The 22,668-nt window shown below is 43.8% G+C and overlaps 1 protein-coding gene across 2 annotated transcripts in view; it reads left to right on the forward strand.

The window, feature by feature from the left end:
- The first annotated feature begins 5,967 nt into the window (after nt 1-5,967).
- The window catches only part of MAMDC2 (MAM domain containing 2), a 181,263-nt gene continuing 164,562 nt past the window's right edge, over nt 5,968-22,668 (forward strand). The window contains exons 1-2 of one of the 2 annotated variants that reach the window (XM_077148410.1): nt 5,968-6,451; nt 6,781-6,894. In XM_077148410.1, the coding sequence (XP_077004525.1) occupies nt 6,418-6,451; nt 6,781-6,894 (148 nt within the window). In that variant the 5' untranslated portion in view covers nt 5,968-6,417. The remainder of the gene's footprint in view (nt 6,452-6,780; nt 6,895-22,668) is intronic. The other variant, XM_077148409.1, reaches the window with a different exon arrangement.

Raw genomic sequence — 22,668 nt, forward strand, 5'->3', positions numbered from 1 at the left:
AGAGAAAATAGGATTTAATAACTGAGTATGACTGCTGTATCACTATATTGATATTTTATCTAGCTTCCAGTATTTTGGAGCAGCCAGAAAGAAAAGTCTGAAATAGTGGGATGGTAAACTATAAATTCTAAAGTCTGTTCTGTAACTACTTTTGAAGTATACTTTGAAAATTATTGCATTTTTTCAAGAAAAATGTTATATTTCATAATAAAAAAATGCTTAAAAAGGAAAAAATATATATGTGTATATAAAGCTGTGAAACGGGTAATACGAAAAGCAAAACTTCAGTTTGGGGAGGGTTATGGGTCTTTTGGCAGTTCTGAAGGTCCGCCTCCTGTTTCTCTCCTGCAGTAGACAGTTTTATTGGACACAAACAGAATCTCCCCTCAAGGCAATAACCAGGACCTAAGATAATTTCCTTTAGCCTCTAGAAATATAATCATGTAAGACACATCTTTGTATCTTCCATTCCATTTTAAATGCTCCACCTCAACTATCATCAAATAAAGACTTCAAATCTTTTGAAAACACCATCTCTAATGTCACAGTTGTTGGGACTTATAATGGTCTCCATGCAATAGTTTTGATTTTTCTTTTATTTTGATAGAACAACAAAGCTACACTTTACCAATTGTCCAGTTTTTGTTTCTATTTTCTGTACCCCACCCCCAAAGACAGAACACTATTTAGATGGCTAGCCTCCATCGTTTTCAACTACAAGCCTGGAACTGTGAAAAACTTGGGTTGGTAAAAACAAATAGTAGATAATTACACAGTGTTCATGGAATGCCAGGCACTCTTCAGATTTCCCTAATGATATAAATTCATTTATTACTCACGATCACCCTGTGAAGTATAGGTACTATTATTATTTCCATTTTGCTGATGAGGAAGCTCAGGCAGAGAGTCCAGATAATATGCTTTGGGTCCCCGGGTGGTAACTGCAAGAGCTGTGAGTTGAACCCAAGTGGTCTGGCTCCAGAGCCCAGGCTCTCCATAACCAAATTATCATCCCTTTCTTGGCATCATGCATCCTTGTTCTTTTTAAATGCTTTTTATTTTTCTGCTAACAATGATAGTACTTAGTTTTATTGATGATTAAAGGATGAAGCCAGAGATTCTTAACCCTGGCTCATTAGAATCACTCTGGAGAGCTGTAAGGAAATACCAATGCCTTAGTCCTATTCCAAAAATTGTGATTTAATTGGACTGGTAGGACCCAAACTTTTAATCACAACAACAAGACAATACCCCAGGTGGTTGTGATATAGAGCTGGAGTTGTGATTTATTAGATTAGGCTGTGGAGGCATCTTGAAATGCCTGATGGGGAACTTTCTTCATTATCACCTACTATGTGGGCCTTGTGTATGTTGTGTCGTTAGCATCTTTAAATCCCCAGTGTTTTAGCCCCTTGCATGTCAAGTTTCCTGATAAGTAGTAAGAGTGTGGCTTGGCTTCTCACTGAGCATGCTTCTTTGCACAGGACACACTCACACATGCATGCATGCACACACCTTCTACACCTGCTCGGACCTGGTATTCAGTGTCTGTCACCCTCCCAGGTGCTGTCCAATCTGTCTCAGTGCCCAGGCTTACTGGTGGTGAAGTGAAACCATGCATGTGTGGATCCCCAATCAAATACATGAGCAATGAAAGAAGCTGCAAAGAAGAAGCTAAGCTCAGGTTTCACTGCCCTCTGGGGAATGCTTTAGGTCATAGAATGCTTTATTCCTCTCTTTCCCTTGCCAAAGCACTCAAGCAAAACTTGTCAAGGAGAAATCATGCCTCTTGTTTTAGCCCAAGTGGTCGGCGAGCCTCACCAGTCTCTAGACCACCACTAACTGTAACAGGTCACATTCCATCTCCCCTTTAACCTTGTCCCAGGTGCCAGGATTTGGGATTTGTCCCAGGGGTGAGCTTAGTGCTCATGAAGCAGCCTGTACCCTGGCACTGCCACTGTCACACACATTCTCACTGCAATGACCCCAAAAATGCCAGCAAAGTGGGGGGTCTGCAGCAAAGTAGGCCATAAGTCACCCTCCCACTCTCTATTTAATCCTGTCACCAGAGTCATAGACCTGTTTGTAGCTCAGCATTTTGCAGAGTTTTAGAAGAATGGATCTTTCTGGCTTTCCCAACAGCACAGCCTTTCCCCCGGACCCAGACAGGAGTCCAGGGGACTGGGCCGGTGCCAGGGCCAGGCTCAGCCAGCAGGTTCCTGGATGTTTCAGAGTCCCTATTTCCCTATGACATCCAAGGCCTGGTGCCTCCTCCCTGCTGCCTCCTCTGCCAATCATGAAGTGGACTCCTGAGACCTCCACTACCCCCCTTTCCCGATGGGCTGCTCTAACCCCAGAAAGCCTGCTCTGATTCCCTGTTTATACTCCTGCTCCACTTCTGATCGGCCCTGGGCTCCCAAAGCATGTTGTGTAGTCCACTCATTTCCATAAGTATCTCCCTGGGGCCTACTGTTAAGATTTAGTTCATTTTCTTCTAACTAGAGGGCTGCAGTCTGGGTGGGGTGCGGGGAGACTGTGTTGTCAGTGCCGACAAGAATATGCTTTTCCTTAGCCTTTCCTTCATCAAGCATTTATTGAGTCCCTACAATTAGTTATGCACAGGGACTAGGGCAAGAGCAGATATGAGGATAAAGTAGACTTGATCTTTGCTCTTGGAAACGCAGCCTCTATTGCAGATGGCAGTAATACAGACACACTCATTGCAACGCAGCACAGTGTGGGTTGTGGTACAGGAAGGCAGTGAAGCACAGACATGGGAGTGGGGGCATTTGAACTGGGCCTTCACAAATATTTAGGAGTTTACCATCCAGAGAAGAGAAGGAAGGTGTTCTGATTCCAAACAGAAGGAAAAGCACATGTAAATACATGGGGAGTAGAAAAGAACAGAGTGGGGAAAGGGCAAGTGGCGTGGGGTGGGAGATGTGTGAGGGTGGGTGGGCGATGTGGTAGAGCAGTGAGGAGATGTACACAACCCTCTGGGTGTAGATACTTCACGGGGCAGAGACAAACACCTTCCTGGCCTCAGCACTTCCTGTAAGTAAAGGAAGGAGGCGGGGGATCTGAGAACAGAACGTTGAAAGTGTCTGCTCAAGCCTTCCCTTTTGGAAGTATGGCACAGAGGGCAAGGGGCTTTGGTATTAGCCAAAGTTGGGTTTGCGTCTTGACTATGTGCCCTTGGGCAAGACACTTACACTCTCTGTGCATCAGTTTCTTCCTTTGTAAACTGACCACGAAATCTCCTGGCACCTTACAAACACGCCACAGTATCACAATATCATTGTGCCGAGTCAGCCCAGGAGAACTTTGGATTTAAAAATATATACCAAAGGTGGTATTCAAGGTACAGTAAAGGTTGCCTGACTCCAAGCCAGGATTCAGAGGAAGCTGATGAAGATGAAAGGTTGTGAGAAAGCATCTACTGAAGCAAGTGTCCATCTCCTTTTAAATGCCTAACCTAAGAGAAGTATCTACTTTATTAGTTAAGGTCATCGAAATGTGGCAATCTAACAGCAGGTAATATATTTTATAATAAAAGGAGATTTTTGAAGTCGGTTCCCCTCGGCCCCCCATCCCTCACAGGGATGACTCAGATCTAGTGTGGGCAGATGGCTGTCCTTCGGGGGTAAGATGCATTTGGAATTGGGCAGCAGCCAAGGAACATCGCCAGCCTCAGGGCAGAGCCTGCAGACACCTCCTGCTGGAATGCAGAGGCCACTGGCAGGACAAGCCACAGAGCCTGAACTTATTTTAGCCACTCATTTTCAACCTGATAGTGTGTTATGAGTGGGAGCATGTCGGGGTGTATTGTAGAGAGAGAGAGAGAGAGGGAGCATGAGACCAGGCAGGTAAAACACTGAGTGTAGAGTGAGGGGCAGAGGTGAGTCACCAGACAGAGTAGATCACAGAGAGCGAGAGAGAGGCACAAAGTGGCAGTGAAAGAGAAATGCACAGAGACAAAGATTAAAATCCAGAGCAGAGACAAGGCCTTGGGATAGATCAGAGGACTAGGAAATAAGACAGAGAAAAGACATATGCTCCAATATTATTATTTTTTGGTGGGGGCGGTGTGTGGTCCGGGAATGGAACCTGGGTCTCCCCATGGAAGGTATTTTAGATTATATAATGCATAACAGAATGCAACTAAGGTGTAATTACTCTAAAGGATGTTATTATTGATGGCCTTACATTTGTATAGGAACTTGAGTATAAAAAGTCTTTTCCTTATATCCAATTACTGGGCAAGTAGGAGGTGAGCTAATGGCTTCTCATCCTGTACCTTCCACACAGAGGCGTGTGTCCTTGGTGAAAAGTCAGACTCTTGTCTGCCTCCATTTTTTCTGCTATAAAATGGGACTGGTCAGGCGTGCCTGGCCCACCTCCTCTGGAGGTGGGGGTGGGGCGGGAGATGGGGAGGAGATGGGACAGGCATCCCATTCTCTGTCTCTACGGTGCTATCTTAGTGGCTGCAAACTGCCACCAAATTTTAGGTGGGCACACTTGCTCCAGTTCACCACAGTTCCCACCGCTCTCTCGTATGCTTGGAGGCAGCCTGTTTCATTCATTTAGGTTACCTTCCTGGTCCCTGGTGCTTTTTGTTTTCAGCCCTTGTTCCATCTCTTCAATATATTTTATTGAAATTATGTTTCTCAGATCTGTAGCTCCGGTCTGGTGGTCACAGTGAATGTGGGGCGTGGTCAGCATCTGCTATGCTTTGAATGCTGAACTGACAGGATTTGCTAATGTCTTGAGAAGAAGAGAGGAACTGAGGATGACGCCAAGGTTTTTGGCCTGAGCAACTGAAGGAGTTGCTTTAATTGAGATGGAGAAGATTCAGGGGAGAGGCAGGTTTGGGAAATGATATGAGGTGCTCCTGCCGGGACCTGTTAAGTGTGAGGTAGCTCGTAGGCATTCAATTGAAATGTCGATGTGGCAGTGAGATATGGGGAGTGATCAGTCTGGGCTAGAAACATACATTTAGGAGTCACCAGCCTATAGGTGATATTTAAAACTATGAGGCTGGATGAAATCACTGAGGAAGCAAATAGAGAAAGAAACAGGAAACACAAGGACAGAATGTGTAGATGCTCCAATGTTAAGGGAGATAACAAGAAACCAACAAAGGAGACTGAGAATGAGCTGCCAGTGAAGGACAAGCAAAACCAGAAGTCTAGAAGCCAAGTGAAGGCATGTGAGCAGGGCTTTGATGGTTGAATAGGAGTTTGTAGGTCAGTGGTCCTCAAAGTGTGGTCCCCAGGCCAGCAGAATCAATGGAACTTATTAGCAATGCTCAGATTCTGGACCCCTGCCTCCAGACCAGTGAATCAAAAACTGAAGGGTGGGGAATTTACATTCTAGTTAAGTCCTCCAGGTGATTCTGCTGTACCCTAATGTTTGAGAACCACAGCTTCAGGCATAAAATTGCCTGTATAGAATTAAGAAAAATAAAACTAACCAAGTTCTTTACAAGAAGAGAATATTGTTGAAGACCTTTAGTGCTCAAAGAAAATTTGTAGCAAAAGAGTACCTCAGAAGTAACCTCTCCCCAATATCACCACCCTCTCCCTCATCTCCCAGTTTAGAACATGTCTACTGATTTAGCATGGTTCTTTGTTGAGAAGGAATGCCCCTATTTCACTGGGCCGAGGGAATGCTGAGCTCCAGGCATGCCAGACATTCCACCGGCTAAAAAGGGGTGGTGGTGGGTGCTCGTGTTATTATAGGATTCGCATTAGTGGACCAAACTTCTGAGATATAAAGCTTATTCCACCTGTTTCCAAAATTTCCTCTAGACCTCAGGAGAATTCCACCCTCTTCCATTCCGGGGCGAAAAAGTTAAAATTAGGGCCAGTCGTGCGGGACCCAGATGCCAGATGCGGGGAGGCTGTCCCCAGAAATTAGCTGGTTCCCACCACAGATGGGCGGGGCCAGGAGCCTCCAGTCCCAACTCTGCCACGGGGCTCCTGGAAAGCCTGCCCCTTCCTTCCAAGTGTCTCCAAGGGGTCTGGCCCCAAGCTTCAAAATACTGAGTAAAGGCTCTGCATCGCGACCTCTCCTCTCCTAGCCGGTTGTGGATTGGCCTTTCAAAACAGTACAGTTGTCTCCTCCTTTCCCAGCCCCATCCTCTTCCAGAGCCGGCCTGACTTGGGAAGCCATCTGACCCGCTGCTGCAGCAGTTGCCCCTTCCGCGGCGCTCTCCGTTCAGGCACCTTCGGCTTTCCGCTCAGCTCCTGGAACGGCTTTGCAAAGTCAGACAGCTACAAGTGCATGCTTTACCTCTCAACTTCTCATTCCGCGGGTCCCCGGCGCCCCCGCCTCCCACGCTCCCTTTCACCAGGAGCAGCGAGTCCAGCGAGCTGGCAGCTTGCATCCCTTTCCAGCCCGTCCTAAAGTGCGATCATGCTGTTAAGGGGCGTTCTCCTGGCGATGCAAGGTAAGGCCTGGGTCCGGGACCCGCGGAGGGAAGAGGGGGCGGGCGCTCTTGCGACTCGCTCTGGCTCCTGCTGCCCCGGGTGGCCGGGCTTGGTGTTCTGGGCTGGGCGACCCAAGTGCGCCTCTCCGCAGCTTCTAACGCCCCTCCCCAAACCCAGCCTGGAGTGAGGGTGGTTGTGAAGTCTTGCAATGGAAGCGCCAGGGGGGAGGGGGGTCGGGGGGTGCGGAGGGGGAGATGCAGCCCTCCCCCATCCCTTTCACCAGGAGCCCCGAGTTGGTGCAAACGTTCCCGGGAGGGGATCTGAACTGAAACTCACTCTGTGCCTACAGCCTTGCAGCTCGCTGGTTCCCTGGACCTACCCGCTGGGTCCTGCGCCTTTGAAGAGAATACTTGTGGCTTTGACTCGGTGTTTGCGTTTCTACCGTGGATTTTAAATGAGGAAGGTAAGGCCTTTCAGTGGAGTGGGGCAGAGGTGAACTTCCTGCTTGCTGGTTGGCTTTTCCACATGGGTAATGCTATCTCCTAGTCAAATCCCCTCGGGAGGAAAAGTGTGAGTCACCGATCTTCCGACCCTGGGTTGTGCTGCAAGGAATGGCCGAGGAAGAGGCTGGAGAGGCCACTGTTTGTTTACCTGGCCTGCCCTTGGGTGCACTGACATTTTGCACCCTGCCCCAGCACCCTCCTGGAAGAGGGAAAGTGGCAACTGCTAACAATGATTGTCACCCCACGTGCCCCTCCTCCCAGCAGGTCATCAGTCTCCCTGGTCCCTGGTAGACACACTTGTGAACAGAAGTCGGTTGGGGACAGGGCTCTTCCAGCCCTGCGGAAATGGTTTCATAGCTCTGTGATGGGACCTCAGTGCTAAGACCTCACATTCATGTCATGCCTGACAGTGTTTTCGCCCCATGATTTCACCCTAAGCTTCTGTTGTATTGTTTATAATCCAGCACTTGGCAAGAGAGGAAAACCCAGGCCACGACTTTGTGTCTCAGGACACTCAGCTGGGGGTGGGGGGTGGGGCAGGGCAGATAGTCACTGTCTTAGCAGGCCCAGACAGTTTGGGTTCAGGTGACAAGGTTTAAATGTAGCATCTTCAGGAGTGTCTTCTAACTCTTCATTTATATAGTAAAAAAAAAAAAAAAAGAAAAGAAAGAAAAAGGAAAAGGAAAAAAGTGGGGCCTCCAGTACCCAACAGCAAGCAAGGGGTGTTCCTCCTTTCCTTTCTCTCTCACAGCATCACACCATTCAGACGTCTGATGCTCCAGACAGTTTGGATGGGGCAATAACCTCCTTTAAAAACACTGCATTACAAACAAGACCAGCTAACTCCTGTTCCCCCTCAGTTGTTCTCAGGCCCCAGTTGTCCAGTCTGGATCCCTGGAGAAGGGAGGAGTCCAGAAGCCCTGGTTAGGTTGTAGTAACTGTCAGAGAAAACAAGAAGATGCTTATAGGAAAAGGTGATTGTGATTTAATAGCATCCTGAGAGCACCGCTCCTTTCCTTTTTGCTTTCTTTCTAATTTCTAGTTCTTACTTGGCTCCAGGGTTCTGTCCGGGGTTTTGCATACATAAGCTTATCTGATCCTCACAGAAGAAGACTCTCGATCTTAGAATACTCAAATAGCTGGTCCCTCTCACCTAGTGTCCATGAGTGGCCAACCTGGGCAGTCTAGTTATGGGAAGAGGCAGGAGGGAACCAGTTCAGTGCTCATCTTTATTAATCTCTGACAACTGTCAAGACTTGATAACTAAAGGTTGCTTAGGGATGCTTGGGAACCAGCAATACCTGATTTATTATCAGAGGAATTTCTACCCTGTTGTTTAATCTCACCTCCCCACCCTTTTCTTTATCCGAGTCGTGTGTGAAACTTTATGGATGCTGTTTGACTGACTTTTGAGAGCGTTATTCTCTAGCACAGACTTGAGCTGCTGGGGAATCACCTGGTGGGTGCATTCAAACAGATTAGCTAGGCTCCACTCTCAGTTCCTGATTCAGTGGGTCCGCGGTGGGACCTGATCATTTTCTCTCCAAACAAGCCCCCAAGTGATACTAGTGCTTGTGGTTCAGGGGCCACACTTTGGAGAGCCATTGGCCTAGTGTCTTGCCATGTCCATCAGTGCTGCGGACCCTGAGCACGGCCAGGAAGAGGGTGCAGGAGCCATCTGCACAACCTGATAGTGAATGCAACCTCTTAGGGGTGTGTCTGGCCTCGCTTGCCTCACCCTAGTCCTGGTCCTGAGAAAAAGAAATAACATTCTTCCTTAAACCGGGAGCCCTGGTCCCTTTTTTAGGATGGGGGTCCCCTCTCAGCCCGCCTCGGGGTCCGTGGGCATGCCACAGCCAGCTAAGCACAGCCACTTCTCAGACCTCCAGGCAGTGCTCTCAGCTCAGCTGGCACCTCCGTACCAGAGAGACAGTTAAACCGTCTCCCTGCAGGGGGAACAGGAAGATGCTTATAGGAAAAGGCAATTATGGTTTGATAGTATAATGAAGGCACTGTTCCTTTCTTTCTAACTTCCAACAGCCACTGCTTTCTGGCTCAGGCCTGGGACTACTAGCTTGGCTGGAAGAAGCTAATTCATTCTCTTCTGAGCACTCCAGGGTGGAGCAGGGCCGTTAAGCTTCAGTTGTTACAGATCTAAGTTTTCAAGGGCTGGAACTTGGACATATGTAACTGTCCGCTTTAGAGGGGCAGTGGAGGTAGGTGTGTGCCAGCTTCTGCAGTTGACTGCTGAGAAGCGGTCACTAAAAATTTCCGTTATAAACCCACTTGTAGGTTGGTAAATTAAAGACAATAAAATTGTCCCAGGCTGAAATTTGGCAAAGTGTTTACAAGCCTCTCTGCAAATTTACTTCATTTTGCCACAGAAACCCTTTGAAACTGATTCCATCTGCCTCTGTGCTCAGTCCATCATAGAAATTTGTGTTTCAGATACTTTGGGCTGTAATTGTTTAAAACAGGAGTGGCATTTCTATATGTTCTTAGTCAGTAGGCTAATTGACCATGGAGAGAACAATGCTGAAGTCCAGAAAAGGGCTTTGAGTAGGGAAATGGATCAGCAAATTAGAATTTCATGACAAAAGAATCAAATCTCAGTTGCGAAAGTCCCCTTTTCTCAAATTATCTCCAAGCTGCCTGAAATTGTATTTAAGATCCACTGCTTTGGTTTTATTTAGGATAGTGGGTCTCTAGGTATCTCTGACCACAGTGTAAGTACCTTGAAATATATGCTTTATCTCCACTGGACAGTAGGTAAATTTGAGCATCAGTGGGTTGTATTCCCCAATGGAGGATACCCCCAGGAAAGGTCGTTGCTTCCAGAGCAGGTGATGGGCTGCTGTTTTGCTGCCTGTTGCCTTGTGTACCCCTATGATTCTTGTAGAAACATGTTTATTTTTTCCTGATTTTTGTGAGGGTAAGTGAGATTACATCAGTCTCAAATTTGAACTCACTGCTCAGCTTTCGGTTGAAGTTAAATTCTGGCAAGGAAAGGTCTGTTTTATCCTTTTTCTTAAAGAGAAAAAAAAACCCTCAACTTCTTTATTCATTCAGAATTCAAATCCTGTTAGAACCCCCTTTGAACAATAGTCCTCTGCTGAAATGGAGATGGTTAGTTCCATTTCCCCCCAGGCCAGCTGAGGGGACAGAAGCCCTTTGGCCGAGGATTCTTGGAAGTCATAAAGTTGACCTTGCATTGGGACAGTCACAATTGAAACGAGTCATCCAGGGGATTTTGGCTTCACTATAATTTGGGGGGGTTGTGGCTTAGCCCCCTTAACTGAATTCTGGGGAGCAAGCGAGCTGAAGGTCTGAGGAAAGGCAGGGGGTTAACACAAAATTCAGGCATGCTCTTTAATTAGATGTTTGGAATATCTGGGAGAGGTAGGGACAGAGAAGATGTGTCAGGTTAAGATGAGGTGAAAAGGGCATTCAAAGCTTTGTTGTAGGAAAGGAGTTTTTTATACCACCTTGAGAACTTGCCTAATACAGGAAGAGTTTGAATGGCTTTTGTACCTTTGAGCAAGTGATAACATCTGAAGCTCTAAAAGCAGCCCAGGAAGGCAGGCTACAGGTTTTGGCATAGCCAAGAGTGGGGGTGGGTATTGAATATGTTGAAACCACATTGTAAGTACATGTCTGTGTCTCTTTCTGACACCCCCTTTCTTCATTCACCCAAACTGGTTCCTTCTCTTTTAAGGGAACTCTCTGGTAACTTGGCCATCTGAGTTTCGGTTCTGCACTCAGTCATGTGCCAGTTATTATTAACAGTGATAAATCCCGCCTGGCACTTCTTGGGGCCCAGCTGGAGCCAGTAGTCTGGGCGGGATCCCAGGGGCCTTCCTGGGGTGGGGAAGGCCAGTCTTCCCCTTTCGATGGATTTCAGCTCTTTTCCTGACTCTGGGGGGCGGGGGACAGGGAGGGCTGCCTCAGCATCAAACCGTCATATCACAAAGTTCACAAGGCAAGTCCTGTCCCAACAGGGGGCTGCTGGCACTTGCGTTACTTCTGCTTACTGGTCTGGAGCTCTCTGAACAGAAACACAAGCCCTGTGATGTGGGGAGGCTAGAAACCAACCTGAGACTAGGGTGTCCCTTGGATGCCTCTCAGAGTAACGGTCGACCCCAGGAATTTGACCAAGTTACTCCTGCAGTATCGTGTTGCATTCCCTGGGGCTGCCTTGGCTACAGGCTGCTGTTCTGGTGAGCACAGCTGTTGTGTGCTGGGCCTGGGGGTGGCCTTGGTTCTGCCACTCTGCCTGGGAGCCCGGACCCTAGAGCTGAGCCTTTTAGGTCAACCACTGCAAATGAAGGCCTGGACAGGCTACGGGGCAACTTGGTGGCAGCACTGGGGCAGGGCCTCATCTTCTCTGCTTCCTGCCCAGTTCTTTCCTCCAGCATGGCTGCCTGTCTGCTACATCCCTGTCCCCCCTGTGTTCTGGACACTGGAGCCCTCTGTGTGTTAATTAGACTCTAGAACTTTAGAGAACTCATTTCATTTCTGACCTGTGGAAGGCCGTAGTTTCCAGAGGTGCAGTGCTTTTAACCTGCTAGAGCCATAAAACACTGTATTTCATGCCATACCGAGAAGCATTTGTTCACTCTCTTAGATGTGGAGGGGCCTGCCTGCCAGCAATCTTCAGCCTATAGAAAAGGGCCTGGTGCATAGTAGGTGCTCAATAAATGTTTGTTGGATGAATGAACCCAGTAGTGGGTTATGAAAATGTTTTCTTGCATATTCCTGTATGCAAATAGACCGCCCCCAAAGGTAGTCCCTTATTGTGAGAAACCTCTTAAACCTAATGGTTAAGATGGACTCTGGAGGTGAATGGGTTGGATTAAAATCCAGGCTCTACTTTTTAAATCAGTGTGGCCTTGGGCAAGTTATTTAACTTATCTTGTTTCAGTTTCTTCTTCTTTAAAATGAAGATAAAATACTTATCTCCTATATAAAGATCAAGTACATTAATACATTTCACACAGTGACCACTTTATACATATAAAAGTTACTATTCTTTTTTTTTAAGTCTTACTCAGACCTGTATTTTATCAAACTTTATTTCTTCAAATTCTGACAGCTTTCTAACACAACCTCGAGGGAGCTAAAGACAAGTGTAATTTTCTTTTGTTTACACTTTTGCTCTTCATTCTAAACAAAGAAAGAACTTTCTTTTTCTTATCATTCAGCTCTATCTTAAGCCAAATCTGTAAACCTATCAGGTTATCTAATTTCCATGTGGCTGAATCTGGTACAAATGAAAGGTAATAAAACCGACTTTCACAGTCGGGTTATAGTTCCCCAATGGAATAGTCTTTCCTCTGCAAATTCTTATTTCTTGTCAGGAATGCTTTGCTCTCTACCCCACCACTCTGGCTTCTAGCTTCGAGTCCCCTACTTCTCTGCTTCACAGAGCTGGTGCCTCAGCATCACTCAAGCTCCTGTATGGGTGGTGCTGGGTCCTGCTACAAGACCCCTTACCAGGCAGGTCCCTGACCTTTGGCCTCCCTGTCAGCCTGGGATCCCAGGCACCCTTGCCCGACCTCCTTGCGTTTGGAACGTAACCTGCCTGGACTGGTAATATCTGCCTGCTCTTTCTTGCCTTAAATGACTTCTCTGGATGGAGGCTCTATCTGACCAGTCTCCTTCCTAGCAAAGCCCACACCCAGTCTGGTTTCTTCCCTACACAAATGAGAGCTGCTGAGTGGGAAGTTGCTGCCCAATTCCTGGCCTGCTCCCCAACAAGGTGCTTGGGGACTATTAGGATGTTTCCCTTCTCATAATTGCAAAAGTCAGGCATGGTCACACTATGTTGGAAGGCAAAAAGCATTCTTGCCTTTGGAATTTACACATCCGTTGCCATCTTCAAATCTCTAAGCCTACAATTACCCTATTTTGTGATTTGCACCCCAGGATGTGATATTCATAAATAGTCCTGGTTCTTCAAAGAACGGAACCTCATTGGTAGGTCATCCCAGCAGGAGTCCTACCTCTATCACTTCTTAAAGAATATTTGGTTTTTAAGTATTTGAATGAAATCCATTTATGTTAACGGAAGTGATAGGCGTCTCAATAATCAGGGCCAGCAGGTAGCTAAACTTATTTTTGGCATTCTGGCTGGTTGACCCAGATTTTCACACCTTTCAATTCTCCTTCCATTTTTCTTATGCCTCTCTTAATCAACTCGATCATATAAATGTATTCATGCATTCAGGTCCAGGACCTAAGAGTGTTAAAATTGTGTGTGTTTGTGTGCCCAGTATACCAGGAGGAAGTTTGTGTATAACAGAAGAGTGGATGACCAGTGATGGGGGAATTCCAGGCAGGCTTGGGGGATTGTATCTTTTTTTTTTTTTTATATGGACGGGCACAGGAAATCGAACCCAGGTCCTCTGGCATGACAGGCGAGAACTCTGCCTGCTGAGCCACAGTGGCCCGCCCAGGGGAATCGTATTTAAGTGCAGAAACTTTCACAATATATCAGAAATTTTATCATGAGAAAGATCCCTTGTAGTTAAGGCTTAAAATGTACAGGGTTCCTTTTGGAATGATGGAAGTGTTTTGATAATGGATGGTGGTGATGGCAGCACAGTACTGTGAATGTAGTTTACGCCTCCGAGATACATATCTGAACGCAGTTAAAGGGGGAAGTGTTAGTTGTATATACGGTAACAGAATAAATTTTTTAAAAATCCATGGAACTACACTATACAGACAGTGAACCTAAATTAAACTAAGGACTTTAATTAATAGTACAATATAAAAATGTGCTATCTGGGCGGGCCGCGGTGGCTCAGCGGGCAAAGTGCTTGCCTGCTATGCCGGAGGACCTCGGTTCGATTCCCGGCCCCAGCCCATGTAACAGGGGCGGAGAAACAGAATACAATAAAACAAGAAAATGTTTAAAAATGTTTCCCTTTCTTCCTTCCTTCCTTCCTTCTATCCTTCCTTCCTTCTCTCTGTCTTTCCTTTAAAAAAAAAAAAAAAAAAAAAGTGCTATCATCAATTGCAGTGAATGTCCCACAACAATGTAAGGTGTTAGTGGTAGGTCAGTGTATGGGAATCCTTTTTTTTTGTTTGTTTGTTTTTGCGTGGGCAGGCACCAGGAATTGAACCCGGGTCTCTGGCATCACAGGTGAGAACTTTGCCACTGAGCCACTGTGGCCCACCCTGAATCCTGTATTTTTGCATGATTGTTCTGTAAACCTATAACTTCTCTAATAAAGAAAAAGAAGAACAATGTCCCCATCTTTCACCTGAGCATTAGGGCAATGGTGCTTAACTCTAGCTGACATTTATATAATCTAAAAAGGTCTTTAAAAAATAGCCGTGTCTAGGCCCTACCCCCGAAGATTCTGATTTATTTGTCAGGAATGGAACCCAGGCTTGGTGCTATTAAAACAACAGACAATCTAACTAACAAACTCCCCAAGAGTGAGGGCTGAATTTTAGGTTATAGGATTATCCCTCCCCACCCAGATATAAGAAGGAAGAAATACTCTCATTTCTTTGATGATTGCCAGTTGCTCACAGGATAAGCGTGAGGTGCTCAGCTTGGCTTTAACGGCCCTCCATGATTTGCTCCAAATTATATTTCTAATCTCTTCTCCCATTAACTCACTCAAAATGCCCTTTACTCTCTTGCCTCCTTGCTCTGTTTTCACTGTTCTCTACACCTATGTTATCCTGCTTTTTTATTCCCGTCCCACCCTGGCCTATTTAAATCCTATCCATGCTTTGAGATCCAGCTCTTTCTTGAAACATTCTCTGATTTTCTCAAATGAAATGAACTCCCCTCCCTCAGCTCCCAAAGCTCTCATCATCTTCTAATTAGTTTATAAATCTTGTTAGTATTCCTAATAAGAAGTCTTCACCCTTCATCTCATCAGTGTCATAGTTTTGACAACTATTGTATCCTCCCCACAACGCCTGACAAACAGTATGTGAGATCAGGAAACACTTTTCTATTCAATCAATCTCTGAAACCTTTGTTGGGATTGATAGGAAAAAAAAATAGAAAACTCCTAATATTTTTCCCTGTAGTGAAAGAGATTGAGTTTTATAATCCCTCCTACCATAGGACCTCAAAGACTTTGGAGGTCTGTGTTATAATTTCCAAATATAGCAGGGACACAGTATTCCAGCTTTGCCTCACCAGTAAGTGGTCTGTTTCATTGCTGATGTGTGAATAGGGCAAATAGACCTTGCTTGGATTATTTACCCCTGGGTTCTTTGAGGCCCTGCCGTCACAACAACTAACAAAACAATCTTGTGAGTGGCACTGCTTGATCTGAAAAATATTTTTGGTAAATGGTGATCACTTTCAGCTGGCTATTGAGAGCTGCTGTTTCTAAAAAATTCAGGTATAATACATCAAGGATCACCACCTTGATGGGTAGAAAGAGGTTAAGGATTTTTGCCTGCTCCAGGAAGAAGCCCTTGCATACCGATGTGACTTATGGAAAAGGCAGTAGACCAAGTTTGCAATCCAATAAGATCTTCGAGAATATTTGCTCTCTCTACTTTGTGAGAAACTTGTGTTTTGAGACATGCTGAGACTAAGAATAAGATAATAAAACAAAGTGGGTCATACCTTAACTTCATAACATCAATGAATGAATCATGCTTTTCAGGAAAAGCTACTAACAAATATTCATTGTATCAACTATCATCTGAGTGCCTACTATTCATCCAGAGCTGTATTTGTAGTTGGATTACATAGATGAATTGGTCATGGTCCCTGCCCATAGACCAATAGAAGGAATTACAAATCTATAATTGTGATCAAGTAAAAGGAATTGTGTACTGGTCAAGGATCTTTATTGCAGACAGCATAAGTTAATTCTGTGTAATTGAACAGAAAAGGGGTTAATTGAAAGGGTATCAGCTCTCAGAATCAATATGAAGTCCAGAGAACCATATTTGGTCAAGAATGAAGAGATGCAAGGTTTAGGCAAGATCTTTCTAGAGGAACCATCTGAGTAGGCTGCCTCTAGTGACTTATCACAGAATGTTAGTGTTTTGGTTTGCTAAAGCTGCCAAAATGCAATATATCAAAAATGGGTTGGCTTTTAACAAAGGGGATTTATTAAGTTACAAGTTACAGTTCTAAGGCCATGAAATTGTCCATATTAAGGTGTCAGCAAGAGGATACCTTCACTGAAGAAAGGCCGATGGTATCCGGGATTCCTCTGTCACATGGGAAGGCACCTGGAGACATCTGCTGGTCCTTATCTCCAAAATGTCTCTGGGTTTCTATGGGGCCTTGCTTCTTTTTCCTGGGGCATTTCTTGTTTCTTCCAGGGCATTTCTGTCCTTCACTTGGTTTCATCTCTCTGGGCTCTCTATGTCTGTGATTTCTGTCTTCATTCTCTTCATGGAGGACTCTAGTAAAAGGATTAAGACCCACCTTGAACTGGATGGGCCATATCTCCTTGGAGACAATCTAATCTAAAGACCACCTACAATAGGTCTGCCCGCACAAGAATGGATTAGAAGAACATAATCTTTTCTGGGATACATAACACATTCAACCCAGCATAGTGAATCACTGCTGGGCCCTGTTTTTTCCTTACCTTATAGACAGTGAGTAGAGCTGTGACCTACTGTGGGGATGGCCAATTCAAAGGAGGTAAGACTGGCAGTAGGGAGACTGGCTAGGAGGCTGATCCTTGGTACCAGTGATACCAGTCAAAAGTGGTGGGTTCTCTGCTGAGGCACTCAAATGACCAATTCCTGAGACACTGGGGTTTCAGAGAGAGAAAGAGTTTATTGCTAAGTACAAAGAGGGAGATCAGATGGCCTATCAGTCTAAAAATCTGTCTCCCTGAACTGCAATAACTCTGATAGTTTTATTGTTCTAGGTTCTAGTTTGCTGGCTGCCGGAATGTAATATACCAGAAACAGAATGGCTTTTAAAAGGGAGAATTTAATAAGTTGTTAGTTTACAGTTCTAAGGCTGAGAAAATGTCCCAATTAAAATAGGTCTATAGAAATGTCCAATCAAAGGCATTCAGAGAAAGATATCTTGTTCAAGAAGCCCGATGAAGTTCAGGGTTTCTCTCTCAAGTGGAAGGACACATGGCAAACGCAGGCAGAGTTTCTCTCTCATCTGGAAGCGCACATGGCAAACAGCATCATCTGCTAGTGTTCTCTCCTGGCTTCTGGTTTCATGAAGCTCCTGGGAGGCATTTTCCTTCTTCGTCTCCAAAGGTCGCTGGCTGATGGACTCTGCTTCTTGTGGCTATGTCGTTCTGCTTTGCTCTCTCTGAATCACTCATTCTTTGAAATATTCCCTCTTTTATAGGACTTCAGAAACTACCCACCCAAATGGGTGGAGACATCTTGTCACCTAATCCAGTTTAACAACCACTCTTGATTAAATCACATCTCCAGGGAGATGATATGATTACAGTTTCAAACATACAGTATTGAATAGGGATTATTCTGACTTTATGAAATGGGATTTAGATTAAAACATGGCTTTTCTAGGGGACATACATCCTTTCAAACCAGCACATTTATGGTAACAAAAGATGGGCATGGGCGGGCCAAGGTGACTCAGTGGCAGAGTTCTCGCCTACCATCCGGGAGACCTGGGTTCATTTCCTGGTGCCTGCCTGTTCTAATTTGCTAGCTGCTGGAATGCAACATACAGAAATGGAATGGCTTTTAAATAGGGGAATTTAATAAGGTGCTAGTTTACAGTTCTAAGGCTGAGAAAATGTCCCAATTAAAACAAGTCTATAGAAATGTCCAGTCAAAGGCATCCAGAGAAAGATACCTTGGTTCAAGAAGGCTGATGAAGTTCAGGGTTTCTCTCTCAAGTGAGAAGGCGCATGGCGAACAGGGGATATCTCCCTCGACTGGAAGGGCACATGGCAAGCACAGCATCATCTGCTAGCTTTCTCTCCCGGCTTCCCTTCACAAAGCTCCCAGGAGGTGTTTTCCTTCTTCATTTCCAAAGGTCGCTGGCTGATAGACTCTGCTTCTCGTGGCTATGTCATTCTGCTCTCTCTGAATCTCTCATTTTCCAAATGTTTCCTCTTTTATTGGACTCCAGAAAGTAATCAAGACCCACCAGAATAGGTGGAGACACACCTCCAGCTAATCCAGTTTCACAACTACTCTTGATTAAATCACATCTCCAGGGAGATGATCTAATTACAGTTTCAAACATACAATACTGAATAGGGATTAGAAAAAATCATTGTCTTTACAAAATGAAATTTGGATTAAAACATATCTTTTCTAGCGTACTTACATCATTTCAAACCAGCGCACTGCCCATGTTAAAAAAATAAATAAATAAAAAGATGAGCATGTTTTAGGATAATGAGCACAATAGCTCTAGATGATGTGATTAGGGGTGATTTAATTATTGAGCATGCACGGATTCATTACGTGCTTAGAAGGATAGTTTAGGAATTGGGATGAGTTAGTTCTGAGCTGACTCCAGTTCTTCCGTTAATTAGGGGCTCTCTTCTGTGGTCATAAGGCTCCAGGGTTGAGAAACAGGATTAGGAGGTAAAATGAGGGCCAGTCACAATGTTTTTATAGTCACAAGACAAAGGCTATATAGTTATACAATCATTATCAAAAATCTGGGCAGCTTGGTTACAGTTCAGTAATTTCAGGTATTTCCCTCTGGCTGTTCTAATATACTAAAAGTAAAAAATAAATATCTATATGATGAATCAGCAATCATAACAATTTGTTACATCCTCACTTTTCGTTACAAGGGTGAGAAATGATGAGACCCTGAATTAGGGCAGGGGCATTCAGCCCAGGAACACCAGTCTTGGAGAAGAAAGCATCACCTTCATGATGCCTTGATTTGGACTTTCATTTAGGTGCAAAACTGTCAGTGAATAAATTCCCATTGTTTACCTGGACCCATTTCATGGTATTTGCTTGAACAGCCTAGGAAACTAAAACACCTACAAAGAAACTTGAGGTGAAAGTTTTTTCTTTTCCTTTTTTCTTTTCCTTCTTCTCTTTCTCCTCCTTCTCCTTTTTTTTTTTTTTTAAGAAGGGGAGCACAAGTTTGTTTATGGTGTGAGGGGTGGGTACCAATAAGGAAAGTAGGTTCAGAAGAGGGAGATTTCCTTACGAGCTCTGAATTAGACAGATCTCCAATTTCTTTGCCAATTCAGAAGCCTCAAAGACATAGAAATTTCTGTAGTCCATCTAACCCAAGAACCCTCCTCTAAGTGAGTCAGGGCACTTGAGAGTCAACCTCAAGATATGTGAAATGTTATTGTACTGTAAATGCTGACAGTGTGAAAGTTTGGGCTGAATCTGTGGTGATTATGATGTGTCTTGGAACATGTTCATGAAAAACAAAAACAAATCCTTTGTAAGCTCCAGGAGAGTGTTTTAGGGAGAAGGGAACATTAAGGGCATAGCATATTTCAGTTATAAGTAATTCCCAATGAAAAGTGAAGCTTAATGAACTTCCTACACAGCAGGGTCTGTGATCTACATGTGGCATTTAATTGTACTTGCCAAGCACATTTACTGTCTTCATCTCTTCACGTATCTTCAGGACAATCTTGAAGGTGGGTATTATCAACATTTTATAGATAAGGAAGCCTGGGACCCAGAGAGGGTAACACACCCCAGGCAATACAAAGTGGGAGAGTCAAAATAGCCACCCCAGGGCCCTGGCTCCAAAGGCTGTGAGCTTCACTTGGCCTTAGGCTGCCTTCTACCAGAATGAGTAGAGTACACTTTGCATTTCCAGAGGTCAACCCCAAGGTAGACAGACCTGTAAGGTTATGCATCTCTATGGAGAGTGGAGCTGGAGGGAAACCTCTGCAAAATGTTGTTGAGGTCCCTACGTTCCAACTCCTTCTGCTGGATTTTAGTCCCTGGCTCCAACGAGAGTGCCTGATGTGCAATGGTGAACACTTGGACGGCATCAACAGCGATAGGGAAATATGACTTTACTTATTTTTTTCCAGGATGGACTAAAATTTACTCTTGAAACAATTTGAAAGATAGAACTATTCTTTTCTTAGCCCTCAGCATAATCTTGGAAGAGAATTTTGGGGAAAATTTATAGCTTGACCCAAAATACTTTGGCAGTTGGATGGAATACTCCTAAGCTTCAAATCCATCTATTCCTACTGTGAGAGAATTAGAAGAGTGCACAGATAAATGTGTTTTTACAAGCTGGTTTCCTTACTAGAGAAGTATTTTGATTCTTATTCTTTCTGTTACCCTTAATGGAATGGTAATGTTGCTATACAGCAATGTGCTCTATAACTCAGCTAGATGCTTAGAGAAATTTCCATTCCTTATTTGAAAAACTTTTGCCTTGCTGCCAGGGAGAGTTGAAGTGTTATTTGGGGCCATGCTTATAATGAAGATGATATTAATATGCTTTAACATCACTGAGAAGCTGACTTCTTTGCTAAACCAATATTTTACAGCTAAGGCCATCTAGTCTAAAACTACAACTGAAGAAGTTTTCTATGTTAAGCTTCAAGGAATTTCTTCTATTTCTATGAGACTTTATAAAAAAATTGACACTAGGATAGACAATTGAAGAATTTTCTTTTGAATTTTTTAACCGTGCACAAGCCAATTTTAAAGTATAAGCTATAATCCCTTTGGCTTTCCATTACAAATACTGAAAACTGGGAATAAGCATCTAAAATCACATTGTTGCTTCTGAAAACTTTTTTTCTTTATTCACAAACTCTGATGAGGCAGTTTCTTTTTGTTTTTTAAGAATCAACACTAAAGAGCAGAACCCTTCTGAATTCACATTTGATACATAAGAAAAACTGAAAAATAAAAACAGATATATCCTGGGTGTCTTTCTAGCTTTGTTTTGAAAAAGTGCCAGAAAATCCTGAGCCCTCTATTTTTCTTCATTGACCCTGCAGATTCTCCTTTTTGTTGTCAACAGAAAGTGTTTAACAATATACACATATTTCTGCATGGATAGTGTATAATACAAGGGAAGTAATGTTTTAGATGACACATCTAAAAATGCATAGTATTGACATGAAGCATTATTCATTACTCATTTAAGTGGTCTAAGGCTTACTTGTTTAACATATATATTTTAAAGAATGTTGAATTCAAATTTTGTTGGCTGCAGAGCATAAAATCCAGAATTTTAGACTCTCTATTTAAAAAATATATTGATAACTACCAATGAAGTCTTAATTTCCATCATGTTTTGGGTTTCATCTGGGCAGCCTCCTCGTGTGTTGCATATGCGGTTAAGCTACTTTTGAGAGAAATTGAGGTTGACCTATTTGTGATATAGTTGAAAGTGGGCAGCTCATTTGCTATGAAAGTTTCCCTCACCCTCAGAATACCCCTCAAACCTCTTGCCTCTCCACAAGCTCAGCTACTTACAATAAAAAGTGCTGAAAGATGAAAAGGGAGTAAAACGGCTTATATTTTTAAATAACTTTGGTTAATTTGGTTATTAGGAAGGCATTCATAATTTTGTTAATTTATTCCTGTCACAATATATGTTTGGACACATTTATGGGTGATCTCTTAATTGAACATAGTATTAGCCTAGTAGTCTAAGAGTTCTTAGAAAATTAATGGGTTTTGGAAAAATACATAATATTCACCATCATTCTATGTGTGTGGTGAATCAGGGTCACACAGAAGAGGGGCTGGGTTGAGATGCAAATGATTCAAGAACTTTTCCTTGAAAATGCTGGGCAGAGGAAAAAGTCTGAAGAGTGAATTGCAGGGACCCAAAGTTTCAAACTTTTTTTAGTCTCAATCACGAGGCACCAGGAGCTTTAGAGAATGACTTGCTATCAAAGTACCCTTGGCTGGGAGCTGAGGATGAGGCCTGAGATATTATTGAAATATTTGGGGAATGGATAAGTCATTGATCATTTTCAGTTTGTTCCCTTATATCTCCCATTTAGAGTTGCAAAAACAAAGTCAAAGACCAAAGTGGCTTTTGCAGATATTTACTGAGCACTGGGTTGAGCATGTTGGCACTGAATCAGAAGACCCAGTAGAGAGATGAGTAATAACCATTATTTTATCTAACATCCAGTGGGCAATTATAGTATGCCAAGTACCATGCTAGGTGTTTTATATGCATGATCTCATTTAATTCTTACAATGACCCAGTAAGGGAGGTACTTTCTACAGGTGAAGAAACTGGGGTTTAGAGAGTTGTTTAAACACACCCAGCGTCATGGAACAAGTAATTGGTGGAGCCTGGATTTAACCTGTCTCCAGAGCCTAAGACTGTTAGTGCTATGCCTTTTGCCTCTCTGTTCCCACTGTCCCTTGGCAGGAAATTTCAAAGGATCTTTGTGATAGAAATAATAATAGTAACACTTGAATAATAATTGTTACTATTAATAATAATAGTCACTCTATAATAATAGCTAACCCTTGTTGAGTGATTTCTTGTGTCTATATATGATTCTAAGGGTTAAATGTTATTAACTAATTTAGCTCTCCCCAAATCCCAGGCAGAGATTCTAAGTAGCAGAGCCCTGTTTTGTAACAGGCTTTCCAACTCTATAGTCTGTTTTATGAAGAATATAGCCATTGTAATATTGGGGTATTGGTTTTTTTTTTTCCACTGCGTTTTGAGGAAAGGAACTTTTCTACTTCAATTCTTGTGAATGGCTGAGGGAACCATGTTAGGGCATTTCTTCATCTAGATTCTTCCCTGCTCGGAGGCCCTGCCCAAAATGAGTTCTTATTTGAAGGAATTT

Source organism: Tamandua tetradactyla, chromosome 2, assembly GCF_023851605.1.
Source record: "Tamandua tetradactyla isolate mTamTet1 chromosome 2, mTamTet1.pri, whole genome shotgun sequence".
Lineage (NCBI taxonomy): Eukaryota > Metazoa > Chordata > Mammalia > Pilosa > Myrmecophagidae > Tamandua > Tamandua tetradactyla.